At 44.8% G+C, this 27,460-nt stretch overlaps 1 protein-coding gene across 1 annotated transcript in view; it reads left to right on the forward strand.

Annotated features, from left to right (window-relative positions):
• NEK4 (NIMA related kinase 4) overlaps positions 1 to 27,460 on the forward strand; it is a 97,535-nt gene that overhangs the window by 28,116 nt on the left and 41,959 nt on the right. Inside the window, exons 2-4 of the mRNA XM_073574305.1 lie at positions 13,230 to 13,496; positions 23,002 to 23,199; positions 24,144 to 24,251. Of these exons, the coding sequence (XP_073430406.1) occupies positions 13,230 to 13,496; positions 23,002 to 23,199; positions 24,144 to 24,251 (573 nt within the window). The remainder of the gene's footprint in view (positions 1 to 13,229; positions 13,497 to 23,001; positions 23,200 to 24,143; positions 24,252 to 27,460) is intronic.

The raw sequence follows: 27,460 nt of genomic DNA on the forward strand, positions 1-27,460 counted from the left end.
TGCTTTTCCTTTTGAACATAAAATAGTTGTTTTTTAACAAAAATTCAGTTACAGATAAAATAAATTGCTGCAATTCCACACTATATTTAGTATATTTAAACAACTGATCCGGAAGTGCACGAATAGCTAGATGATGAGGTATAGATGAATACAGTGTAGCAATATCTGCAGTAACCCATGTATAATTACTATTCCACTTAATGTTCTTCATTACACGTAACACATGTTTACTATCCTTAATATAGCTGGGTGATCTCAATACTAGTGGTTGAAGTCGTGCATCCAACCAATCCCCCAAATTCTCCAATAATGACCCTATTCCAGATACAATAGGCCGCATAGGTGGGGGAAATACACCCTTATGAACCTTGGGCAAGGCATGAAAAAGAGGAATTTTGGGGAAAGGTGGATTCATAAATTCCAATTGCTGACTAGTAAGAAAACCCATCAAATGTCCTTCTTCCAAAATTTTCATTAAAAGAACTCTTATCTCCTCTGTAGGATCTTTAATTAACGGCTTGTATACAACACTGTCTTGAAGCAACTTAAGCACTTCTTGTTCATAAAGACCAGTATCCAGTATAGTAGTAGATCCACCTTTATCTGAACTTTTTATAACAATGTTAGAATTTTTCTTCAATTCCTTCAATGCATTTTTTTGTTTTTTTGTTAAGTTTTTTTTTTTATTATTCTGATTTTTGATTTCCGATGCCAGTTTGGTAAGTTCACTTTCCACCACTATTTGAAATTCCTCCATCACTGTGCTGCATGACTGCACTGGGTAATAAGTAGGATTGGGAACCCTGTTTCCAAACAGACGGTCATTTATGTCCAAAAAATTTTTTTCTTCTTCTGACATTTCATACAAATTTTTTAAAATAATCTGGTCTGAAAAAGATTTTTCTGAATATTCATTCACAGGTGGAATCTCATCTTGGACAGTATGAATAGAGTTTTGTTCATCAAAAAAAATGTTTCTTTATTGTTAAACCTCTGATAAATTTATTCATGTCCAGAATTGTATCAAAAAGATTAAACTGTTTATTTGGGACAAAACCCAGTCCTTTCTCCAGAACTTCCACCTGTGCATCTGATAAAATTGTAGCTGACAGGTTTAGAACGGTTTGTTCCTCTTTTGGTAGTGCCTGGTATAATAATTTCGTCTTACGATATTTTCGCCCTGCCCGCCTCCGTTTTTTCTTGATGACAATCCTTTCTGTGAATCCAAGTTTTTTGTCAGGATAGAACTAGTAGCCGCTGCCTGTTCTATGTCTACATCAGACTGATCAGTACACCCATCTGTATTATCAGTAGACGAAAAACTAACATGTCTTTGCGATTTATACCGCTTTCGAAAACTACTGTTCAGGGTATTATTTCTATTGAATGTTTTCCAACTGTAGACCACATTTTCATCATAATCTCTAACAGGGCTGTGGAGTCGGTAAGCCAAACCTGTGACTCCGACTCTGACTCCTCAATTTCCCTTACACCGACTCCACGACTCCGACTCCCACATATATTGCTTATATTTAAGTGAAAAATTTATTGTAGTACAATGTGAACCTCAGACATTTAATCATTTTTATGATCCAATAATCAAGATATTTATATAGAACAGAATATATATTGGTGTACTACCCAGTTTTCATTCTTTTTGGTACAGATACGATATGGATACACAGATATGGATAAATGGATAGAGCAGATTTCTAATCTGCTTTTGCTATTGAAAACATTATCTATGAGCTCAAAAACCTTTCAGGTGATGCAGTTTTTTAAAAAGCTGATCTGCTTTTGCAGCTGAAAAACGTATCCTCAAAAAACACAGGAAAAACGCTGTGTGTGAATGTAGCCTTAGATCAGGAATATAACAGCCATTTATAGGACATTTCATAACTTTCCCAAACTCCTATGAAAAAATATTCAGCACATCCTGCATTGAATTACTGTACCCAATTTATTATATATTTTAGGAGTCGGAGTCGGTCCATTTTATACCGACTCCAACTCCGACTCCGACTCCACCAAAATGAGCACCGACTCCGACTCCACGACTCCGACTCCGACTCCACAGCCCTGATCTCTAATGTCTCTTTTAAATTTTTCTTGTTTCCTTTTTACAATGTCCCCTTCCAGCATATTCAGATTATCAAAGATCTTCTTTTTAGATTTAATAAAATTATCCGTTTTCTCAAATTGTATTAATTCAGTTTCAATATCTTTGATTTTTTTATCCAAAACAGAAACTTTTTCTTCCTCATACTGGATAATAAGGGACATTAATTTTATGGAACAATCTGACAAAATGTTATTCCACTTGTCAGAAAATGAGACATCAAATTGAACTGTGGAGCGTTTATTCAATCTTAAACCTCTAGGGATCATTTCATGACCTATATAGTTTTGCAAAGTGGTCAGATCCCACAACGTTTTTAATCTAATAATCATTTGTTTTTCCAATTCTGATATAGATTTTTCAATATTGTCATGATCTTTCAAATCCACTCTATTTGTTCTAGAAAAAACAGCAGCGGCCTTATTAAGTCTATCCGCATTTTTTATAGAAAAAAATTCTGAATCTTTAAAGGACACTTCACCTTCAGCCATATTATATAAATAGTCTTTGTCTTTCGAAAATGAACTATTCACTCCAGAAAAAATTATTATTATGGATCAAATTCAGCTACTGGTTTATAGGAGCAAGACATAAACCGGCAAGTACACAAGGAAAAAATTTTGTCAGCTCACCAAACCGTAGCAAATGCGGAGTCTGGAGGAATGCAATCAATCCTGGGCGGTGCAGGGAACTTGGATTCCGGAAAATCTTGTAGGCACAATACTCAGGAGGTATTCCAGCAACTTCGACCAAAAGATGGTTAAAATCAAAAGACTATTCCAAAAAAATGATTAAAAACAGAATAGAAGCATAAAAAACATATGGTTCACCATTGTGACAGACGCTTACGCGTTTCGGACTGGAGGGTCCTTACTCATAGCTTAACATCTTACAAATAAACATATACCTATATACACTTGCTGGCTGAAGTAAAGTGGGAGGGAAAAAAATAAATAAATAAATAAAATAAAAATAAAATAAAATGTTGAGAGGCTCCCGAGGGACTCCTTGTAGTTTTATTACATGAATCATAAAGATGTTCAGAAATCCTTTTACGAAGAGAACGTGTGGTGTTACCCACATATTGAATACAGCATGTTTCACATGTTATTAAATAAATAATCCTCCCTTCCTGCTATTGTGGACCTCCGCCCATTTTTTTTTTTTTCCCCTCCCACTTTACTTCAGCCAGCAAGTGTATATAGGTACGGTTTGGTGAGCTGACAAAATGTTTTCCTTGTGTTACACTGCAGCACAGTCTGACCACACACTGTGTATATATTGTAGGGATTCTACTCGCTTAGGTGCGACGGGAGACAGTCAGGAGGCAGGTTCCCTTGAAGTTCATGCGGTTTATTACGTCATAAACCAAACATCATGTCACCAAAATAAACAGCCTTCAGTTCAGGCGACAAAATAACATCAAAATGTCCTTTCCTTCAGGCTCAGTCCGCGAGCGTCAGCGCACACAGGAGGTGTATACCCCCCTCACATACAGCTGCCTTGTTCATGAGCAGGCCACATTATAAGGGTGTAGCCACACCCACGAACCCAGCAGCTGACTGGTCACATGACTGTGACCTCACCACAGGTCCTTCAAAATAATAATAATACAGCAATATTTGTTATGCCTTACATTATGGAGACAAGCCATTTATGAGACACATATCTCTAATCGATTGCACGACCCTTAGCCCTGCCACATACCTCCCCCCTCTGCCTAAAGCCCTGGGGCTTGGCACTTTCACCTACCAGGCAAGGGATTCTGGAGAGGGCATCGGCATTCCCATGTAGCTTCCCGGCCCTATGCTCTACATGAAAGCTAAAGTCTTGTAGGGCTAAGAACCAGCGGGTGACCCTAGCATTCTTACCCTTTGTTTCCCTCATCCACCTGAGTGGGGGTTTGGTCGGATATTACTCTAAACTTCCGTCCCACCAGGTAGTACCGTAATGTATCCACTGCCCATTTTATGGCCAAACACTCCTTTTCTACAACTGAGTAATTTCTCTCACACAAAGTCAACTTCCTACTCAAGTAGAGAACAGGATGCTCCTCCCCACGTATCTCTTGGGAAAGGACTGCACCTACCCCGACATCTGAGGCATCTGTCTGGAGGACAAATTCACGTTTAAAGTCTGGGGCCACCAAAACAGGTTGCTTACAAAGAGTTACTTCATTTCTTGGAAGGCTGACTCGGCTTCTTCGGACCAGCTGACCATCACTGACTTTGTCCCCTTAAGCAGATCAGTTAGAGGTGCAGCCATTGTGGCGAAGTTTGGGATGAACCTCCTGTAATATCCCACAATCCCCAGGAAGGCTTTAACTTGCTTCTTTGACAGAGGCCTCGGCCATGTTTGAATTGCCTCCACTTTATTAATTTGAGGTTTGTTCTCGCCACGCCCCACTACATATCCGAGGTACTTGGCTTCTTCTTTACCCAAGGCACACTTCTTTGGGTTTATTGTAAACCCTGCCTCTCTTAGCAAACACTGCTTGAACCTTTTCCAGGTGAGTCTCCCAGTCCGGGGTAAAGATGACAATATCATCCAGGTACGCGGCAGCGTATAGTTTGAGGTGCAAGGATTCTATCCATAGCCCTCTGGAATGTTGCCGGAGCTCCCTGCAGGCCAAACTGCATCCGGATATACTGGAAGCACTCGTCTGGTGTGGAAAATGCCATCTTCTCCTTGGCTTCCTGTGCCATAGCGATCTGCCAGTATCCCTTTGTCAGATCCAAGGTGGTTATGTACATGGCAGGTCCAAGTCTCTCGATGAGCTCATCAACGCGTGGCATGGGATAAGCGTCGAACTTGGAGACCTCATTCAGCTTCCGGTAATCGTTGCAGAACCTCCATTCACCATCAGGTTTTGGGACCAGGACAATCGGGCTCGACCAGCCGCTCTTGGATTCCTCAATGACCCCGAGCTTCAACATGCGCTGCACCTCCCTGGAGATTACATCTCGCCGGACCTCAGGAATACGATACGGTTTCACGTTCACCCGCACATGTGGCTCAGTCAGAACTTCGTGCTCCACCACCTTTGTGCACCCCGGCAACTCTGAAAACAGGTCCCTGTTTTTCTGGAATAACTCCCGGCACTGCTGTTTCTGGGCCTTCGATAGTGTCTCTGCTATAGTAACCGCTCCAACCTCCCCTTCTAGGTTGCCTAGCAAGCACGGAGTTACCGCTGGCTCTCTATCTTGCCACGGCTTGATGAGGTTGACATGGTAAACCTGGTATTGGTTCCGTCTTCCGGGTTGGTGGATCTTACAGTATACGTCTCCCAGCTTCTCCACCACCTCATATGGCCCTTGCCACTTGGCCAAGAACTTATTCTCCACCGTCGGGATTAGCACGAGAACTCGTTCTCCCGGATTGAACTGCCTCACTCTGGCTAACCGGTTGTAGACCCTGGCCTGAGCCTCTTGTGCCTGGCAGAGATGTTCTTTAACAATGAGCATCACCTTCACAACCCTCTGCTGCATCAGTGCCACATGCTCAATGACGCTTCTGTGGGGTGTGACTTCAGCTTCCCAGGTTTCCTTAGCTATAAAAAGGAGACCTAGCTGATGTCAGCCATACAGAAGCTCGAAGGGCGAGAACCCCGTGGAGGACTGGGGGACTTCACGGATAGAAAACAGCAAATACGGTAAGAGACAGTCCCAGTCTCTACCATCTTTCTCTATGACTTTTCTCAGCATGCTCTTAAGTGTCTTGTTAAACCTCTCAACAAGGCCATCTGACTGTGGATGGTACACTGAAGTCCTCAACTGGATTTACAAGACTCTGCACAATTCCCTCATCACCTTGCTCATAAAAGGTGTCCCCTGGTCGGTCAGGATCTTCTTCGGCAAACCCGTCCGGGAAAACACATGGACCAGCTTGCGGGCTATACTCTTCGCGGAGGAGTTTCTCAGGGGAATGGCCTCAGGATAGCGTGTGGCATAGTCCAGAATGACTAATATATACTGATGGCCCCGAGTTGATTTAACTAAGGGACCGACCAAGTCCATGGCAATTCTCTCAAATGGCACCTCAATAATGGGCAGTGGCACAAGAGGGTTCCGAAAATGAGATGTGGGGGCAGTTAACTGACATGTCGGGCAGGACCTGCAATAGTTTGCTATTTCCCGGTGACTCCCAGGCCAATAGAACCTCTGTACAATCCGTTCCTGCATTTTTTCCACCCCCAGGTGTCCCCCCAAGATGTGTGAATGGGCCATGTCCAACACTTTCCGTCTATAGGGGCTTGGTACTATTAACTGCTCTACCACCTCCTCCCTTATTTTCGTGACCCGGTACAACAATTCCCCACTCAACATAAAATAGGGAAACCTTGTGTCTGCTCCCGGCTCTTGTGCAACCCGTGCAACCCCATTAATAATGTTGACATTGTTAAAGGCTTCCCTCAGCGTGGGGTCCCTATGTTGAGCAGTCCCAAAATACTCTCCGGCCACCCCTAACTCTGGGATGTCAGGGACAGGGGACCCTTCCTCTTCATCCCCAACAAGGACACAAAGGAAACCCGTCTGCCTCTGGTGGTGGCGATACCTCATTGGGGTGGATTGGTTCCCTGCTCTTGCTAGCACACTCAGAACCCTTCCCCCACAAATCCCAAAACAGACAGAAATCCCGGCCAATAATTATAGGATGCAACAAGTCTCGAACAACGCCAACTTCATGCGACTCGGTGCCATGCGCCGTTTCAATATTCACCCTAGCCATAGGGTAGTCCTTTGCATCGCCATGTATGCACCGAACGCCAATCTTTTTACCCGGGAGTATGTTGAGAGGAAAACTGGCCCTCACAAGGGTCACCAAGCTCCCGGAGTCGAGAAGCACCATTGGCGCTCGCCCATTCACCTTCATGGGACACGCTTGTGGCCCCTCGTTAGGTGGCAAATTCACACTGCAAGCTTGATATGCGTAGTATGAACTACGGCGTCCCATGCTGCAGTCCATCTGCTCGATGGTCTGGGAACAACGGGCAGCTATATGTCCTGGCCTGTGACACTTCCAGCAAATAATATCACCCGAGGGGACGTTGGGCACCGCCTCCCCCGCCCCTTTTGACCTTGGATGCACCACCCCTTTTTGGGACTCCGCCCCCTGCTGGGTCCCCCAATACGGAATGGGCTGCTTCACCATGGAACCTTCCATCCCCTGGTATCTCTCAACCAGCCCAACCAGTTCATCGGCATTTTGGGGATCACACTGGGCCACCCAAGTCTGTAGGGGTCTCGGCAGAGAATGCACAACCCGATCCATGACCACTCGCTCTACCATCTGTGTCGGGGAAGACAACTCTGGCTGCATCCATTTCTGGACCAGGTGCAACAGGTCGAACATTTGGGAGCACGGCGGTTTGTCCCGCTGATAGGCCCAGCGATGAACTCGCTGTGCCCTGGTAGTCTTTGTTACCCCCAAGCGTGTGAGAATTTCGGCTTTTAATTTGGGATACTCTCTGGCTTCTTGTACAGTCAGGTCAAAGTACGCCTTCTGGGGCTCCCCCGTTAGGTATGGGGCCAGTACCTCTGCCCACCGCTCTGGCTGAAGTTTTTCCCTCTCAGCCACCCTCTCAAACACAGTCAGGAAGGCCTCCACATCATCCTCAGGGGTCATTTTTTGCAATGCGCATCTTACCGCCTTCGTGACGTGGGTGGCATCAGCCGGACCTGGGGTTGGGGTGCTCGTCCTGCCCTCCTGGATGGCGGTTGCCAGAAGCTGCATCAGCTGCCGTTGCTCCTGCTGGCTCTGCTGCCGTTGCACCTGCTGGAGCTGCTGTAAGAACAGCCTGTTGGCCTCCTGTTGCTGTGTGTGGGCCTGCACCAGGTGTTTCAGCAGATCCTCCATTATTCCGGGTAAAGCTTGCTGCCTCGCTGAAAACTTTACCCAGGACATGCAGCAACGGTCTCACGTCTCTGCTGGGAACTCTGCCCGCACGTCTAGCACCAATTGTAGGGATTCTACTCGCTAAGGTGCGACGGGAGACAGGAGGCAGGTTCCCTTGAAGTTCATGCGGTTTATTACGTCATAAACCTAACAGCATGTCACCAAAATAAACAGCCTTCAGGTCAGGCGACAAAATAACATCAAAATGTCTTTTCCTTCAGGCTCAGTCCGCGAGCCTCAGTGCACACAGGAGGTGTATACCCCCTCACATACAGCTGCCTGGTTCAAGACCAGCCCTATTATAAGGGTGTAGCCACACCCACGAGCCCAGCAGCTGACTGGTCACATGACTGTGACCTCACCATAGGTCCTTCAAATTAATAATACAGCAATATTTGTTATGCCTTACATTATGGAGACAAGCCATTTATGAGACACATATCTCCCATCCATTACACGACCCTTAGCCCTGCCACAATATATAAACCTATAACACAGAGTATACTGTTACACTGAGGCACAGTCTGACCACACACTGTATATACAGTTAGGTCCATATATATTTGGACAGAGACAACATTTTTCTAATTTTGGTTCTAGACATTACCACAATGAATTTTAAACAAAACATTTCACTTGTTAAAGACTAAACTTCAGACAGAAAGGCCCACAAACAAACAGCAACTGAAAACCACCGCAGTGAAGGCCTGGCAGAGCATCAAAAAGGAGGAAACACAGCGTCTGGTGATGTCCATGAGGTCAAGACTTCAGGCAATCATTGCCAACAAAGGGTTTTCAGCCAAGTACTAGAAATGAACATTTTATTTACAATTATTTAATCTGTCCAATTACTTTTGGTCCCTTTAAAAACAGGGTGGCACATGTTAAGGAGCTGAAACTCCTAAACCCTTCATCCAATTTTAATGTGGATACCCTCAAATGAAAGCTGAAAGTCTGAACTTCAACTGCATCTGAATTGTTTTGTTTAAAATTCATTGTGGTAATGTCTAGAACCAAAATTAGAAAAATGTCTCTGTCCAAATATATATGGACCTAACTGTATATATACATATACCTACAGTATAACACAGAGAATACTGTTGCACTGCGGCACAGTCTGACCACACACTGTATGTATATATATATATATAACAGAGAGTATACTGTAACACTGCTCTACAGTCTGATCACACACTGTGTGTATATATATATATATATATATATATATATATATATATATATATATATATTCACCAACACTTGGCCATGACTGTACATACAGCTCTGGCAAAAATTAGGAGACCACTGCACAGTTTTATAAAAATCAGCTTCTTTACATGTCTGACAGCCATTCCATTACAGTGTCAGTTGAATTCCAACCAGAGTACACCTCATTCCACTTAATATTTCTAAGACGGCGGTCCATTACAACGAGGTCAAGCAGCAGACAATGGGGACAACAAAGCTGCAGACCGGCAGAGGGAGAAAACGACTCTCCACTGACCAGGATGACCTTCATCTTATTCGAATGTCACTCAGCAACCGCAGGATAACATCAAGTGACCTACAAAAGGAATGGCAAATGGCAGCTGGGGTGAAGTGCATGGCAAGAACAGTTTGTAACAGGCTCCTAGAGGCAGGGCTCCAGTCATGTAAAGCTAGAAAAAAGCCTTTCATAAATGAGAAGCAAAGGAGAGCCAGGCTGAAGTTTACCAAAGACCATAAGGATTGGACCATAGAGGACTGGAGTAAGGTAATCTTCTCTGGTGAGTCTAATTTTCAGTTTTGCCCAACACCTGGTCATCTAATGATTAGACAGACCTGGAGGGGCATACAAGCCACAGTGTCTTGCACCCACTGTGAAATTTGGTGGAGGATCGGTGATGATCTGGGGATGCTTTAGCAAGGCTGGAATTGGGCAGGTTAATCTTTGCGAAGGACGTATGAATCAAGCCGCATACAAGGTTATCCTGGAAAAACAGTTGATTCCTTCTGCTCAGGCAATGTTCCCCCAACTCTGAGGACTGGTTTTTCCAGCAGGACAATGCGCCATGCCACACAGCTAGGTCAATCAATGTGTGACTGAAGGACCACCACATCAAATCCCTGTCATGGCCAGCCCAGTCTCCAGACCTGTACTCCATTGAAAACCTCTGGAATGTAATCAAGAGGAAGATGGATACTCACAAGCCATCAAACAAAGAAGAACTGCTTAAATTTTTGTACCAGGAGTGGCATAAGGTCACCCAAAAGCAGTGTGAAGGACTGGTGGAAAGCATGCAAAGACGCATGAAAGCTGTGAGTAAAAATCATGGTTATTCCACAAAATATTGATTTCTGAACTCTTCCTGAGTTAAAACAATAGTATTGTTGTTTCTAAATGATTATGAACTTGTTTTCTTAGCATTATTTGAGGTCTTCAAGCACTGCATTTTTTTGTTATTTTGACCATTTCTCATTTTCTGAAAATAAATACAAAATTTAGTGCTTGGAAATTCGAAGACTTGTTGTCAGTAGTTTATAGAATAAAAGAGCAATTTACATTTTACTCAAAAATATAAAGAGAAAAATCAGACAAACTGAAAATTTTGCAGTGGTCTCTTAATTTTTGCCAGTGCTTTATATATTCCTATAACACAAGTGTATACTGTTACAGTGCTTTACAGTCCGATCACACACTGAATATACATAACACAGAGTCACTTGCTTTTGAGCTGATCTGTTGCCACCTGTTCACATATGCCCATTAAGTACACCAATTATTTTCTTTTAATCTGCTATTTGAGTTTTACCCACTTTATTTTTTTGGTTCTGCGCCATAGGTATACAGTAAGAACACCTATATATCTGTGTATGTGCGTGTTCACACCACCATATTTTGGCCTGAGTCTATACAGGAAACAAAAAACTAATGGACCAATGATTATGACCGAACCTGTTTGATAACAAATCATGCTCTAGTTTCTTCCATAAATCAGAGGAGACTTGACCATTGAACTCTACTGATGTGCAAAAAAATCTGATGCCATACGGACCTTCAGTGTAACGTCTGATTTTTACGGATACATTGCAATTCTGTAATGTAGGAAACTGTAAATGATTAATAGCTGCCGCTGTAAAAAAAAAAAAAAGGATTTGTAATTTCTGCGCTTTAAATGTTTTTCATTATTTGATGTATTATGTTCAGTTTTGTTCTATAGTTAATCCTCTGCGTATCTACTTTCTACTCCTTCTGCCACTATGATGTCTTTTTATATCAACGACATACAATTTAGCTTGTGCACCTGTTCCATCTAGGTCATGTGTACTTGTGCTACTACTTTATGAACAGAAACATCAGCACATGGGCCAATGAAGTGCAATAATTTAGCACTTTATCTTTTTGGCGCGCTTCCTCCATTTCTACATTATACGTATATCTTCCTTACCCCAAAATGGTAACAATAAAAACTGCCGCTCACTTCACAAGCCCCAATGCTGGTCCGCTGATAGAAAAATAAAAAAAGGTTCTGGTGTCAGAAAATGGCGATATAAACTAAAAAAATTTTTAATTACCAAGTTCTTAATTTCAACATTTCTGCACATGGCCATTGACCTTAATTGGAATTTTGACAGTTCCCTTTAGTTTACACATTTTTGATAAACACTTGTCTATGTTCTGTAGTGCTCTGGGAAGGTTGGGTGTCTGTTCCCCTAGGTTCACACAAATACACTGAGCACTTTGTTCTCCCTGAAAAATAGGATTCTGATGGTAAACCCTGATGGAGCCATTTAGTTTACAAGACTCACAATGCCGGGATGGAGGCCATACAGTCTAAAATGACTATACTGCCCTCAGGGGCTCAGACTTCCGCCCCCGCAGACGTCATCCGTCCTCGGGCCCAGCAGTCGTCGTCCGTCCTCGGGCCCAGCAGTCGTCGTCCGTCCTCGGGCCCCGCAGTCGTCGTCCGTCCTCGGGCCCCGCAGTCGTCGTCCGTCCTCGGGCCCCGCAGTCATCGTCCGTCCTCGGGCCCAGCAGTCGTCGTCCGTCCTCGGGCCCCGCAGTCGTCGTCCGTCCTCGGACCCCGCAGTCGTCGTCCGTCCTCGGGCCCCGCAGTTGTCGTCCGTCCTCGGGCCCCACAGTCGTCGTCCGTCCTCGGGCCCCGCAGTCGTCGTCCGTCCTCGGGCCCCGCAGTCGTCGTCCGTCTTCGGGCTCCGCAGTCGTCGTCCGTCTTCGGGCCCCGCAGTCGTCGTCCGTCCTCGGGTCCCGCAGTCGTCGTCCGTCCTCGGGCCCCGCAGTCGTCGTCCGTCCTCGGGCCCCGCAGTCGTCGTCCGTCTTCGGGCCCCGCAGTCGTCATCCGTCCTGGGGTCCCGCAGTCGTCGTCCGTCCTCGGGCCCCGCAGTCGTCGTCCGTCCTCGGGCCCCGCAGTCGTCGTCCGTCTTCGGGCCCCGCAGTCATCGTCCGTCTTCGGGCCCCGCAGTCTTCGACCGTCCTCGGGCCCCGCAGTCGTCCGTCCTCGGGGCGCAGTCAGCCGGCTATATAAATTGGACAGAGATCAGACCACAATTCTCAGACTAGCCGTGGCCAGTACGAGCATTGTGGAAATCCCAGGTCGTGTTCAGCTGAGAACACTGTGCCTAAACCTAGCATTAGGGGATGTGTATACTGGACTTATCCACCATGTGTAATCCATAGTGACAAACAAATGCTGCAGTTTTCATTTGCTGAAATGCTGCAATTGTTGCTGCTCATTTGACCCTTTGCAACCTTTCATGGGATCAATGAAAGCGTTGGGTCACCATGCAAAAAAAATAAACAAGCCCTCACACAGATCATTTGACGGAAAAATGGTAACCGTCTCAAAAATATGGTGACTCAAATCTAATTTTTTTTATGACATTTTAAATTTGTTTCCATTAGTTCAATAATAAAAAAATAAACTTTCCGAGTTTGGTATCTGTAATCATACTGACCTGGAAAATTGTGTTTCCAGTTAATTTTTACTACATAATAAACGCTATGAAAGCAGAACTTTAAAAATCAATGATAGAATGCATTTTTTTCACCATTTCATCCCGCTTGGATTTTTTTTCCATTTTCCTGTTCATTATATTGTAAAATGAACGGTGTCAATCAAAATCGCAACTTGCCCCGCAAAAAAAGAAGTCCTCATATGGCCATTCTGTGTTAACAGAAAGATAAAAACCGTGTTCATTATGTGTCTCTTTCTTACAGTATGTGATTAAGAAACTGAGCCTCCGCAATGCTCCTCGCAGAGAACGGAAAGCGGCAGAACAAGAGGCGCAGCTGCTCTCTCAGCTGAAGCATCCCAACATCGTGGCATACAAGGAATCGTGGCAGGGTGACGATGGCCTGCTCTACATCGCCATGAGCTTTTGTGAAGGAGGAGACCTGTACCATAAACTTAAGGAACAAAAAGGCAAACCTCTTCCAGAAAGCCAAGTAGTGGAGTGGTTTATTCAGATCACCATGGCACTACAGGTAGAGTAAAAAAGGGTATTGGGCAACTTTTTGTGCCTTGATGATGATTGTGTTTGTGGTGTGAGGACAAGCTCCAAGTTTAATTGGGCACTTAGGGACCCTCTGTGCGCCCTGTCCTTGGATCCACAAGATTTCTCATTCTGTAATTGGCTCCTTAGTACCAGTGATCTCTGACATTGGCCCAGTTTTACTGGTGCTTATACTATTGCAATGTGGTCATACACTAGGTCTGGTTCACCCATACTATCCGAGTACAGACCACAATGTACAGACTGGCCTCCTACACGGCTGCTGAGGTCAGATCAGGAGACCTGCTGTCAGTCCACACATGGTGGTCCGTACTCAGACTGTGAATGTCAAACGTGTAATACCGGCTTTAGCGGCAAGGCCACCTAGTTTACTGGTGTCTTTTGTGAGCACAGTTCTCCATTATTAACTGTTCAGCTGCATTTTATTAACTCTTTAATGGCTAGGCCTGTTTGGGCTTTAAAAGAAATCTATCATCAGAAAATAGACCTATTGTTGAAATCATGTTTTTGCGTTAAATATATTTTTTACATTTTGGGGCATTTTTTAATTAAGCATTTATTTTTCAATATCACAATCTAATCATGCATTTTTCACACTAAGCATTGTGGCTTTTTTTTTTTTTTTCAGACTTTTAACCCCTTCATGACCCAGCCTATTTTGACCTTAATGACCGGGCCATTTTTTGCAATTCTGACCTCTGTCCCTTTATGAGATAATAACTCAGGAACGCTTCACCGCATCCTAGCGATTCTGAGATTGTTTTTTCGTGACATATTGGGCTTCATGTTAGTGGTAAATTTAGGTCGATAATTTTTGCGTTTATTTGTGAAAAAAAAAACGGAAATTTGGCGAAAATGTCGCAATTTTTGAAATTTTTCATTTTTATTCTGTTAAACCAGAGAGTTATGTGACACAAAATAGTTAATAAGTAACATTTCCCACATGTCTACTTTACATCAGCACAATTTTGGAAACAAATTTTTTTTTGTTAGGAAGTTATAAGGGTTAAAAGTTGACCAGCGATTTCTCATTTTTACAACAAAATCTACAAAACCATTTTTTTAGGGACCACCTCACATTTGAAGTCATTTTGAGGGGTCTATATGGCAGAAAATACCCAAAAGTGACACAATTCTAAAAACTGCACCCCTCAAGCTACTCAAAACTACATTCAAGAAGATTATTAACCCTTCATTTTCCTTCACAGGAACTAAAGCAACGTGGAAGGAAAAAAAGGACATTTTAATTTTTCCAACAAAAACTTTCTTTTAGCATCAATTTTTTCATTTTCACATGGGTAACAGTATAAAATGGATCCTAAAATTTGTTGGGCAATTTCTCCTGAGTACACCGATACCTCATATGTGGTCATAAACCACTGTTTGGGCGCACGGCAGGGCTCAGAAGGGAAGGAGCGCCATTTGACTTTTTGTATGGAAAATATGCTGGAATATTTAGCGGTTGCCATGTCACGTTTGGAAAGCCCTTGTGCACCTAAACATTGGAGCTCCCCCACAAGTGACCCCATTTTGGAAACTAGACCCTCCAAGGAACTTATATAGATGCATAGTGAGCACTTTGAACCCCCAGGTGCTTCACAAATTGATCCGTTAAAAAAAAGGACTTTTTTTCACAAAAATTTTCTTTTAGCCTCAGTTTTTCATTTTCACATGGGCAACAGGATAAAATGGATCCTAAAATTCTCCTGAGTACACCAATACCTCATATGTGGTCATAAACCACTGTTTGGGTGCACGGCAGGGCCCGGAAGGGAAGGAGCACCATTTGACTTTTTGAATGGAAAATTAGCTCCAATCGTTAGCGGACACCATGTCGCATTTGGAGAGCCCCTGTGTGCCTAAACATTGGAGCTCCCCCACAAATGACCCCATTTTGGAAACTAGACCCCCCCAAGGAACTTATCTAGATGTGTGGTGAACACTTGGAACCCCCAAGTGCTTCACAAAAGTTTATAACGCAGAGCAGTGAAAATAAAAAATCATTTTTTTTCCTCAAAAATGCTTTTTTAGCCCGCTATTTTTTATTTTTACAAGGCTAACAGGAGAATTTGGACCACAAAAGTTGTTGTGCAATTTGTCCTGAGTACACTGATACCCCATATGTGGGGGGGAACCACTGTTTGGGCGCATGGGAGAGCTCAGAAGGGAAGGAGTGCCATTTTTGAATGCAGACTTTGATGGAATGTTCTGCGGGCGTCATGTTACGTTTGCAGAGCCTCTGATGTGCCTAAACAGTGGAAACCCCCCCACAAGTGACCCCATTTTGGAAACTAGACCACCCAAGGAACTTATCTAGATGTGTGGTGAGCACTTTGAACCCCCAAGGGCTTCACAGAAGTTTATAACGCATAGCCGTGAAAATAAAAAATAATTTTTTTTCCACAAAAATCATTTTTTAGCCCCCAATTTTTTATTTTCCCAAGGGTAAAAGGAGAAATTAGACACCCAAAGTTGTTGTGTAATTTTTTCTGAGTACGCTGATACCCCATATGTGGGGGTAAACCACTGTTTGGGCACACGTCGGGGCCCGGAATGAAGGGAGCACTTTTTGAACGCAAAATTGGCTGGAATAAATGGTGGCGCCATGTTGGGTTTGGAGACCCCCTGATGTGCCTAAACAGTGGAAACCCCTCAATTCTAACTCCAAGCCTAATCCCAACCCCAACCCACCCCTAATCCTAATCTTAACCCTAATTCCAACCCTATCCCTAATTACAACCCTAACCCTAATTCCAACCCTTACCCTATTTCTAACCCTAACACTATCTCTAACCCTAACTCTAATTCCAACCCTAACCCTAATTCTAACCCTAATGGAAAAATAAAAATATTTTCTTAATTTTATTATTTGTACCTACCTATGGGGGTGATAAAGGGGGAGTGTATTTACTTTTTTTTATTTTGATCACTGTGCGAGTTTATCACAATTATCAATATGAAAAAATGAATCTGCAGCCGGCAAGTGCCGGCGGGCGCACTGCGCATGCGCCCGCCATTTTCCAAGATGGCGACGCCCATGATCCGTGACGGTGGGACACCGGGACGGCCAGAGGGACTTTGTAGGTACCGTGGGGGGTGAGGGGGGATCGGGGGGTGAGGGGGGATCGGGAGGTGGGGGGGAGCAGAGGGGAGGGGAGCTGATGTTAACGGCGGCGGCAGATAGCCGCCGTCCGTCAGTGGCCAATCGCCCCCGCCAGTCGGTGTGGGGGGGGGGGCGGATCTCCGTCTCCAGCCATGGCAGATGCTATTACAGCATCGGCCATGGCTGGATTGTAATATTTCACCAAATTTCATTGGTGAAATATTACAAATTGCTCTGATTGGCTGTTTCACTTTTAACAGCCAGTCAGAGCGATCGTAGGCACATGGGAGCCAAGCCACCCCCCCCTGTTATCTCCAGTATTAGATTAATTAGACAGGGTGGACAACAGTGTGAACAGCCTCTCCTGTCCTTTCCTCACCTCCCCACTGGTATCTCCAGTATTAGATCAGAAAGCTATGGCGGATACAGGTGTGAGCAGCCTCTTCTTCCCTCAGCGCCCCTAGTATCTCCAGTATTAGCTCACATGAGCAGCAGTGTGAGCAGCCTCTACTTACCTCATCCCCCTTTTATCTCCAATATTAGAGCACAAAGATATCATGGATAGCAGTGTGAGCAGCCTCTTCTTCCCTCAGCGCTCCAGTATTAGATCAGGTAGACAGGATGGACAGCAGTGTTAGCAGCCTCTTCTTCCCTCAGCGCTCCAGTATTAGATCGGATAGACAGGGTGGACAGCAGTGTTAACAACTTCTACTTACCCTAGTACCCCTGGTATATCTAGTAGTAGATCAGACACATGATTGATATCCGTATGACCAGCCTCTTCTTACATCTGCACCCCTGTTATCACCAGTATTAGATCAGAAAGATATAGCAGATAGGAGTGTGAGCAGCCTCGTCCTCCCTCAGTACTCCTAATACCTCCAATATTAGATGAGATAGACATAGGAACAGCAGTCTGAGCAGTCTCTTCTTACCTCTACAAGCCTGCTATCTCCATTATAAGATCAGAATATCCACTAGTAACACTTCTTCCTACATATGAAGGAAGGGGCAGTGCTTTCTATTGCACATGCTCAGAGGTACAGTATCTGTCCTATTAATATATATTTATATATACTGCAGTTATCCATGGCAGTTAATCAGGGCAGGAGTCAGGTAACCTACACTTTGCTTTCCCCTTTAACCGTGTGCTTTATTTCTATCCTCCTGTGCTCCCTTGCCATCCACATTCACCACCCCATCCCTCCTCCATCACGACTCATACACATCAGCCCCTCTATACTTCCCTCTCCCATGTACAGCTCCCATGCACTCCTCACTTGCCTGAGAAACCTCAGCCCATCTTGCCCAAACACATCGTAGAAAAAAACTACCTACAATTCCAACAACTATTTGCTCCTTATCTTCCTACTCCTACTGATTTCAGGTGACATCTCCCCAAACCCTGGTCCACCATCCCCCAACCTCAACCCCTACCCTACCTCATATCGAAACCATAATAATCTTATTAATATTACTTGTTACTTGCACTCCCTCATCTCCATCTTTTAATTGTGCCCTCTGGAATCCACGGTCTGTATGTAACAAGCTTCCTTTCCTGCACAACTACTTTCTGAACAACTCTCTTAACCTGTTGGCCCTCACTGAAACCTGGATTCAGGATTCTGACACTGTCTCTCCTGCTGCCATTTCCTATGGTGGCTTACAACTCTCTCATTCCCCGAGATCCACAAACGGACATGGTGGTGGAGTCGGCATACTTCTGTCCCCACAATGCACTTTCCAGGTCATCCCCCCCGTTTCATCACTCTCATTCCTTTCCTTTGAGGTCCACACCATCAGGTTCTTCCGTCCCCTCTCCCTCAGAGTAGCGGTCATATACCGGCCGCCAGGCTCAGCCACCCACTTCCTTGACCACTTTTCAGCCTGGCTGCCACACTTCATGTCCTCAGAACTACCAACTCTTATCCTGTGAGACTTGAACATCCCCATTAACAGCCCTACTTCCACATCTGCATCCCAGCTTCTATCACTTGCCACCTCTCTAGGCCTCTCGCAGCTTTCAACCTCTGAGACACACAAGGACGGTAACACCCTTGATCTGGTCTTTGTCCGGCTCTGTTCAATCTCCCACCTATATACCTCACCGCTTCCACTTTCTGACCACAACATTCTCTCCTTCACGCTCACAAATCCTCGCCCACCCCAGCTCACTCCTACCTACCACACAGTCAGAAATCTACAAGCCAATTACCCTCAGACATTTTCAGACTCCCTACACTCATCACTGTCCCCAATCTCCTTTTTTTCCTGTCCTGATCTGGCTGTTCATCACTACAGTGACACTCTTAGAAGCACCCTAGACCAAGTAGCACCCTCACCCTCAGAACCTCCAAGCACAGAGTAAAACAGCCCTGGCTCACATCGCAAACTCAACTTCTCCAGCGATGCTCTAGGAGTGCTGAACGCCTATGGAGAAAAACCTGCACACCAGAAGACTTCATCCACTTCAAATTTATGTTAAGAACCTATAACCCTGCCCTTCACCTCGCCAAACAGACCTACTTCACCACCCTGATCTCCTCACTAGCCAACAACCCCAAGAAACTTTTTGACACTTTTCACTCCCTCCTCAGGCCAAAAGCACAAGCCCCTATCACAGACATTTGTGCTGAGGACCTGGCCTCCCACTTTACAGAAAAAATAGATAATATCCGTCAGGAAATCTGCTCCACGTCATCTCCTCTTCCTCTCGCTGTTGGGGTACTTCAGGGCTCAGTCCTTGGCCCCCTTCTCTTCTCTCTCTACACGGCCCCAATTGGACAGACCATCAGCAGATTTGGCTTCAGTACCATCTTTATGCTGATGACACACAACTATATACGTCATTCCCCGACCTTACCCCCACTGTACTAAAGAACTCCAGTGACTGTCCGCAGTCTCCAACATCATGTCCACTCTCTATCTGAAACTCAACCTCTCCAAAACTGAACTACTTCTGCTCCCGTCATCTACTAACCTCCCTAAATCTGACATTTCCCTCTCCGTGGGTGGCACTATAATAACACGGCAGCAGGCGCGCTGTCTAGGTGTTATGTTTGACACCAATCTCTCATTCACATCTCATATACAATCTCTTGCCGATTACACCTAAAGAACATCTCTAGAATCCGCCCTTTTCTCACCATGGAAACAACAAAATCCCTCACTGTCGCCTTGATCCACTCCCGCCTGGACTACTGCAATGCTCTACTAATTGTCCTCCCCGTTACTCGACTTTCCCCTCTCCAGTCCATACTTAATGCAGCAGCCAGGGTCATCCATCTGGCTAATCGGTACTCGGACGCGTCCGCTCTTCGCTAGTCCTTACACTGGCTGCCCATTCATTATAGGCTCCAATTCAAAGTACTTGTTCTCACCCACAAAGCTCTCCACAGTGCAGCACCCCCCTACATCTCCTCCCTCATTTCTATCGGCCTAACCGACCTCTGCGCTCTGCAAACGACTTTCGACTAACCTCTGCACTTATCCGTACCTCCCACTCCCGACTCCAAGACTTCTTCCGCGCTGCACCAATCCTCTGGAATGCTCTACCCCAAGAAATTAGGACTTTCCACAATTTGCATAGCTTCAGGCGCTCCCTCAAAACACATTTGTTGAGAGCGGCCTATAACGTTCACTAATCACAGTCATTCTATGTGTAAGTGTGCGTGTGTAGCCCATTCACTATCTCCATCATCCCTCACTCCCTCAAGATGGCTGGACATTCATTGTAAATACACAATTGTAAATACACACCTGTACTTTGTATCTCCCCCACCTCATTGTAGATTGTAAGCTCTCACGAGCAGGGTCGTCTTATTTTGCTTTAATTATTGTATTGTTAACGTTGTTAATTATGACTTGTGTTTGGAACTGTTGAACTGTAAAGCGCTGCGGAATATGTTGGGGCTATATAAATAAAGATTATTATTATTATATACTTTTTGTGACACAAGGATCTCTTTTTTTGTTATCTTTTTTCTAGAGTTCTTTCTTTTTTAAAGGGCATCTGTCAGCTGATTCATGTTACCCAAACCTCATTCAGCATAAATGAGAACCTGGCTGCACAACTGCAGCCAAGTATATTTCTCTCTGAAATGCTCCATCGTTTCAGAGAAGGTATGGTTAGAAGATCTAACCAGAGTCCAGACTAGTCCCGCGCCTTTCCAAGTGAGTGACAGATATCTCGCTGTGAGAGAGACCTGCCAATCACCTGTAGCAGTGCTGTGAAAACCTCCTAGTGGGTTGTGCCAGATTAATTTCGTCTCTTACTTTGGTCCGGAGCCTTTCAGAGAAAAGCGTTACTCGTGCAGCCAGTTGTCACTTCATGCTGCCCGTGGTTTTAGCAGTATGAATCAGCTAACGGGTTATACATTATTTCAGTTAACTGTGCAAAAAGAATAAAAAAATCTATAATTTTTCTTTACAATCTATAATTCTTTATTCTTGAAATTTGACATAAAAATAAAATGCTTAAATTCTCTCCTTTGTTTTGGTTGTATGTTACTTAATGTGTGATGGGAGTGGTTATAATAACTGTTGGCTTGAGCTTTTTTCCTTTTTATTTGCATTTAATTTTGTATCTCTTTGTATATTTGTATGTATCGTTGGCATATAATATGTTCACTAAGTGGTAAAAGAAGTCTGGTCGACATTTACACTCATGGTGGCGATCTGCCTCCTGTCCGGTCTTTAGTCACTGGCATTGCTGATATGGGTCTGCTAAGCTTTGCCACGCCAATGTGGCATCAGGCGATATGTGATTCCCAGGTCTAGTAGAGGCAGTGGCAGTACTGTTTTCTCTGTTCACTACATAGCACTCCTTAAAGGGGTTTTCCAGGACTATTTTTTTTTTTTTTTACCATGGGCCTAAAAACTAACAGACAAGTAGCTGCTAACAGAGGCAACTAGCTGCCTGTTCTACCTGGTGCCGACTGAGAGCGGTCACTGACCGCTCCTGCTGGCGATTGAGCTGCTCAGCATTAACAGAGCAGCTCTTCTTCTCTTGGGCTGCACTGTCAGCACTGCATAACTCACAGCGTCATGTGGATTCACTGTCAGCCCCCCCGCATTTAGGCAGCAGGGAGCCGGCTATCAATCATCAAAATGTCGGGAGTCACTCCTCGTCATCAGAGTAAAGCAGAAAATAAACCATTGCTCGGTCTAAGTGACAGCAGAGGAAACTGCAGGAGTGATCAGTATTGATTGGCGCTGGGCAGAACAGACAGGTAATTGACAACTGCCTGCCTGTTAGTGTTTAGACCAGTAGTAGTCCTGGAATACCCCTTTAAACACTACATAGAATTCACAAGAGAAGACAAATCTATATATATAATTGCCTTAAATTGTCTGTCATCCACTTCCGTCTGGATGTCCCCGAATCCCACAATCCACCGCACTGACCGGAAGTACACCGACCGCCATATTGATATACCTCAGTGATGGGTGTTCCAATATGGCGCCCGCTGGTGGACCCCCCGCTGCTGCCGGACCCGCCGCCGATGGACCCCCCGCCGCTGCCTGCCCACCCACCTCCGTCACAGCCGGCAGGAAAGAGCGCGTGTGTGTGTATGTGAGTACGTGTGTGTGTGAATACATGTGTGTGTATGTGAATACGTGTGTGTATGTCAGTACAGGCGGCGGTGAGGGGGTTCAGCGGCGACAGGTCCAGCGCTGTGGGGGGGCTGGCAGCGGCCAGCCGGCAGGAAAGAGCGCGTGTGTGTGTATGTGAGTACGTGTGTGTGTGTGAATACATGTGTGTGTGTGTGAATACGTGTGTGTGTATGTCAGTACAGGCGGCGGTGGGGGGGTTCAGCGGCGACAGGTCCAGCGCTGTGGGGGGGGGCTGGCAGCGGCCAGCCGGCAGGAAAGACCGCAGCTTGCGGCCTGTGCACAGGCCGCAAGCCGCGGTCTATCCTGCCGGCTGGCCGCTGCCAGGCCCCCGCCGCTGGACCGGTCGCCGCTGAACCCCCCACCGCCGCCTGTACTCACATACACACACATGCACGTATTCACATACACACATGTATTCACACACACACACGTACTCACATACACACACACACACACGTACTCACATACACTTCCCTCCTGATGCGATAGCACCGGGCACATCTCTAGTATCATTATAAGTTCCATTTATCTTCTCAGAAGGGCAGGTAGAATGCAGGGAGTTTACTGCAACAATGTCAAGAGACCTTGCTGTAGACTCAGGATCAGCCATCAAGAAGATGGGCGGTTGTTAATGGGTTAACCAACCTGGTCTTGCAAGTCTGAGAATTCAGCTGATCCTTTTTGCCCTTATAAAGCCGTTTTCTGCATTGTCCTTATCACTGTCTGCCGTTAACATTATTCCATCCTCTTTTCGCAGTATTTACACAATTTGCACATTATGCATCGAGACTTGAAGACGCAGAATATTTTCCTGACTAAATCTAACATCATCAAAGTCGGAGACCTGGGGATTGCTCGGGTCCTGGATAGCCAGTATGACATGGCCAGCACTCTCATTGGGACCCCTTACTATATGAGCCCAGAACTATTTTCTAATCAGCCATATAATTATAAGGTACTGACTCATTTACTATACATTATTAACTTCTGTTTGTATTAAAGGGAATCTGTCGCCAGGATTTTGGTAGCTAAGATGTCAGCAGCATAATGTAGAGACGGAATACCATTATTCCACGGATGGGCCACTTACTGGGCTGCTTGCTGTGGTTTAAATAAAATCAGTTTTATCAGCCGGAGATCATCATTAGAGAAGTGGTAAACTTGTTGCCATGTTGTCCTCCATATTCATGAGCACTATGTGTAAACCCGCCCCCACCACTGATTGTCAGCTTTCTGCCTATGCACAGTGTACACAGAAAGCTGCCAATCAGTGATGTGGGCGGGGTTATACAGAGCTCAGCATTCAGAGAACTGCTAGATCAGCGGCAGACAAAACAGTGATTTTATCAAAACTGCAGCAACCAGCCGAGTAAGTGACACATTGCTGGAATCAGGGTCTCTGCCACTACATAATGCTCCTCTCACTTGGCTTAACAAAAACCTAGTGAAAGATTCCTTCAAAGAGATATCCCATGAAAAAAAAAAGTTATCCATCAGCAGGGTAGCTTATCGGTGGGTGTCCAACCTCTGAGACCCACACTTATTGGCAGAACAGACATTTTTGATCCCCAACAGGGCACGTTTATGCTTGTTACAAAATGCAGAGGCAGTTTGGATGCCCAGTCGCCTTTCCATTGATTGTCTATTGGGCTGCTGGAAAAAGCCGAGTGTGGTGCTCCACAGCCCCCCAGGGAATGAGTGGAGGGAGACTCGGGCATGCAAGTCTTCACCAGACAACCTCTTTAAATTCTTTTTAATGAAATTCTGTTTATCCTGTATGTAGTATTTTTTTTTTTGCATGTCACTATGGTCATTGTATCCCTAGGATCATGTTACATGTTTTAAAGCCAAAACTAGAGACAATAGTAACCAATGCCTTCTTGCTCTGTAATCTTTCAGTCTGATGTGTGGGCGCTTGGGTGCTGTGTGTACGAAATGGCGACTCTAAAGCATGCCTTCAATGCCAAGGATATGAACTCTTTAGTGTATCGGATCATCGAAGGAAAGGTAACTTCTAAAACGGTGGTTACAGTTGCAATTGCAATAATATATTAAGTTATCATTGATTACACAATTACATTGCTAAAATATAGATCCATTACTAAGTACCAAGCAGTGTCCTTTCCTAAGAACGTTTATGCCCTACAAGAGTTACTTGCGGATTAGTCCCTGACACTATTTGCAGGATTATATCTTCTGATACATGGTAAGGGTCCTATCCCTAGATCATTCTTCTCCAAATTGATTGCCCTGATGTCAGCTTTTATTTGGGATTCATTACCTGTCCTTCATCACCTTAAAGCCCCCCCATACACATCAGACTAATGTCGGCCAAACCCTGACAGTCTAATGCCTATTGGTGCCCGGATAACTAATTGTCGGAATTGTTAAGGATCCAGCATGTCCAATTTCGGACTGCTGATCCTTTTGTTTTCCAATTTTCCAAGAGATAAGACACACCACACTTGTCTGGCAGCAGCTCTCATAGAGAACAAGTGAGTGCTCAGCCTAGCGAACACTCCTGTGTATGGGAGAGATGGGGGGGCTATGTGGACCACCAAATTATGCCATCCTTATATAGGGAATCAAAAAAATTCTAATGCCCGTTGCCGCACTCATGTGGACGCATGTGGGGCGGGACCACAGCCGCAATGAGTCACATCCGGCTATCCAGCATCCAGTGCGGGTCAAAGGAAAAACTTCCTGTGATGTCATTGACCCGCACTGAGCCAACGGATGCCTTCCGGGACGTAAGCAAACTGAGGAACCACGGCGCATGCGCTAATTGCGGCAAACATGTCAACTAAGGGCAAAGGTGTGGGCGAGATGATTGGCTAGTTTCACAATTGCGCCGTTTTGCGCAGCGTTTCGAACGCACATAAAACGCATGCAAAAAACGCTTGCAAACGCTGTGATATTTTGTCGCATTGCGTGCGCATTACAACAAAAACCGCAGCGTTTGTATGCATTTTCAAGCATTTTTCCATGCGTTTGCGTTTTTTATGCGCATGGGTTGTCTAGGTGTCACATTTCACAGGAGGAAAATCCTTGAAAAATTCTTGCAACAGACTCCACCAATGGGACATCAGTGAGAGTGTGTTATGGGAATTCATTATATAGACCCTGTTTACAGCTAAATTCTTCACATTTTCTTGGTTTTTCCTTTGTCAACATGGATCTGCGCTGGAAGAGTTTTCACTTCAACTTGGATCTAGACATCGCGATGGCTCAGTCTTATGCAGTTGCTTGCCACCAACAAAGGGAGAGAGAGAGACAGCCAAGACGGCAGCATCGGCGTTTGTGGATACATCCGATTATTGAACTCCGGGAGAGCCGTGGAGCGTACCACACCCTCTACAGCGAGCTCCAGGCAAACCCGGAAAAATTTACTGACTATACCCGGATGTCCCAACAAAGCTTCAGGGATTTGCTTGGTAATGTCCAAGAATCCATCCGGAGACATGACACACAGCTCCGTCGTGCGATTCCTTCTGAGGGACGGCTCCTGGTCACATTACGGTACGTAATACTGAAAAATTAATGTCTGCATAATTTTCTTTGCTGTGACATGTAGTATTCCAAAGCTGGCAGAATTATATTTCGGCCATGTAGTAAACAAAAGGCTGCAGAATTATTTTTATGCCATGTACTAATTTTTTTTTTCTTTTATTGTTTTAAAAAACCATATACATAAATATTAATTTTTGTTCTTTCTCTGTTTCGCAGATTCCTGGCTACTGGAGAGAGCCTATCTTCAGTCCACTTCCAGTACTGGATTGGAATCTCCACCTTGTTGGGAATTGTTGCGGACACCGGCCGTGCTTTGTGGAACATTCTTTGTCCAGAATTTATGCCCCTGCCCACCGCCGAAAAGTGGATTGAAATAGCTGAAAAATTCTTGACAGTCTGCAATTTCCCCAACTGTTTGGGAGCAGTTGATGGGAAAAATATCTGACTCTGAGTACTATAACTACAAAAAGTACTCTTCTACAGTACTCATGGCCATTGCGGTTGCACACTGTATGTTTGTAGCAGTGGACATTGGGGCATTTGGCCGTGGGAATGACTCCCAGGCTTTTAAGAACTCGGACATGGGCCAGAGGTTGTATGGCAACCATTTCAATTTCCCCATGCCACGGCCTCTTCCCCACAACGAAGGTCCGCCACTGCCATTTGTAATGGGGATGAGTCCTTTCAAATGTGCGCAAACCTGCTGAAACCCTACTCCAGCCGTGACTTGCACCACACAAAAAAAATCTTTAATTACAGGCTGACCAGGGCCAGAAGAACTGTAGAGTGTGTCTTTGGTATACTTGTCTCCAGATGGCACATTCTCGCCACAGCTATTAATCTGAAACTGGAAACAGTGGATGAGGTGGTGTAGGCGTGTGTGGTTCTACATAATTTTGTGATGGCTAAAGAGCACCCAACACTTGAACTCGATGATGCAGCTCCAAACCCATTGCCTGAATTCACTCAGCACCCTCTCAGGTCATCCGTTGAAGTTGGCCAAATGAGGGACCAATTTGCGGCCTACTTCATCTCAGATGTAGGACGGGCGGAATGGCAAGATCAAATGGTGTAAAAATGTTTTCTTGTGTGTATGTTAATAAAAAACCTGTTTTGATACCTGTACCGAGTGCACTCTGTCTTTTTACACTCCAATACAATAATCAACTGGCCAGGTGTACCAGTGAATTCATGATGCTGTGTTTTGTGCATCATGAATTTACTAGCACACCTGACCAGGTGACTATACACACACACAAGTTGTATGACCTTTAGCATCTCTACAGTTTGTGTTCAATTTGCAGCGACGGTGGAGATAATGCAACTAATATTTGTGTCACCTGGCCTGATGTTACAAATAGTGATTTGGGGATGCAATAACATCTGTCACTCTTTATGACACCTAACCATGTGACTATAAATATTATTTGTAGGATCACCACTGTGGCTTGAGTTTGAATGCAGACTGGAGAGATAATAAAGTTTATACAACTTCTACAATCCCCAGGCCTACTGTCATGTTGAATTGAGGACTCCAAAAATAACGCATCCTGACTTCAGAATGTTATCACACATGGGCAGGTGAATACACATGAGTTAAACTGCAGCATCGCTACAGTCTGCATGAAATATATGCAGACTGAAGCGACCCTGCAGGTTAAAACTCATATGTGTATTCACCTGCCCAGGTGTGATAAATAGTTGTG

Source organism: Dendrobates tinctorius, unplaced genomic scaffold (assembly GCF_039654945.1).
Source record: "Dendrobates tinctorius isolate UK_male_01 unplaced genomic scaffold, ASM3965494v1 ptg000038l, whole genome shotgun sequence".
NCBI lineage: Eukaryota > Metazoa > Chordata > Amphibia > Anura > Dendrobatidae > Dendrobates > Dendrobates tinctorius.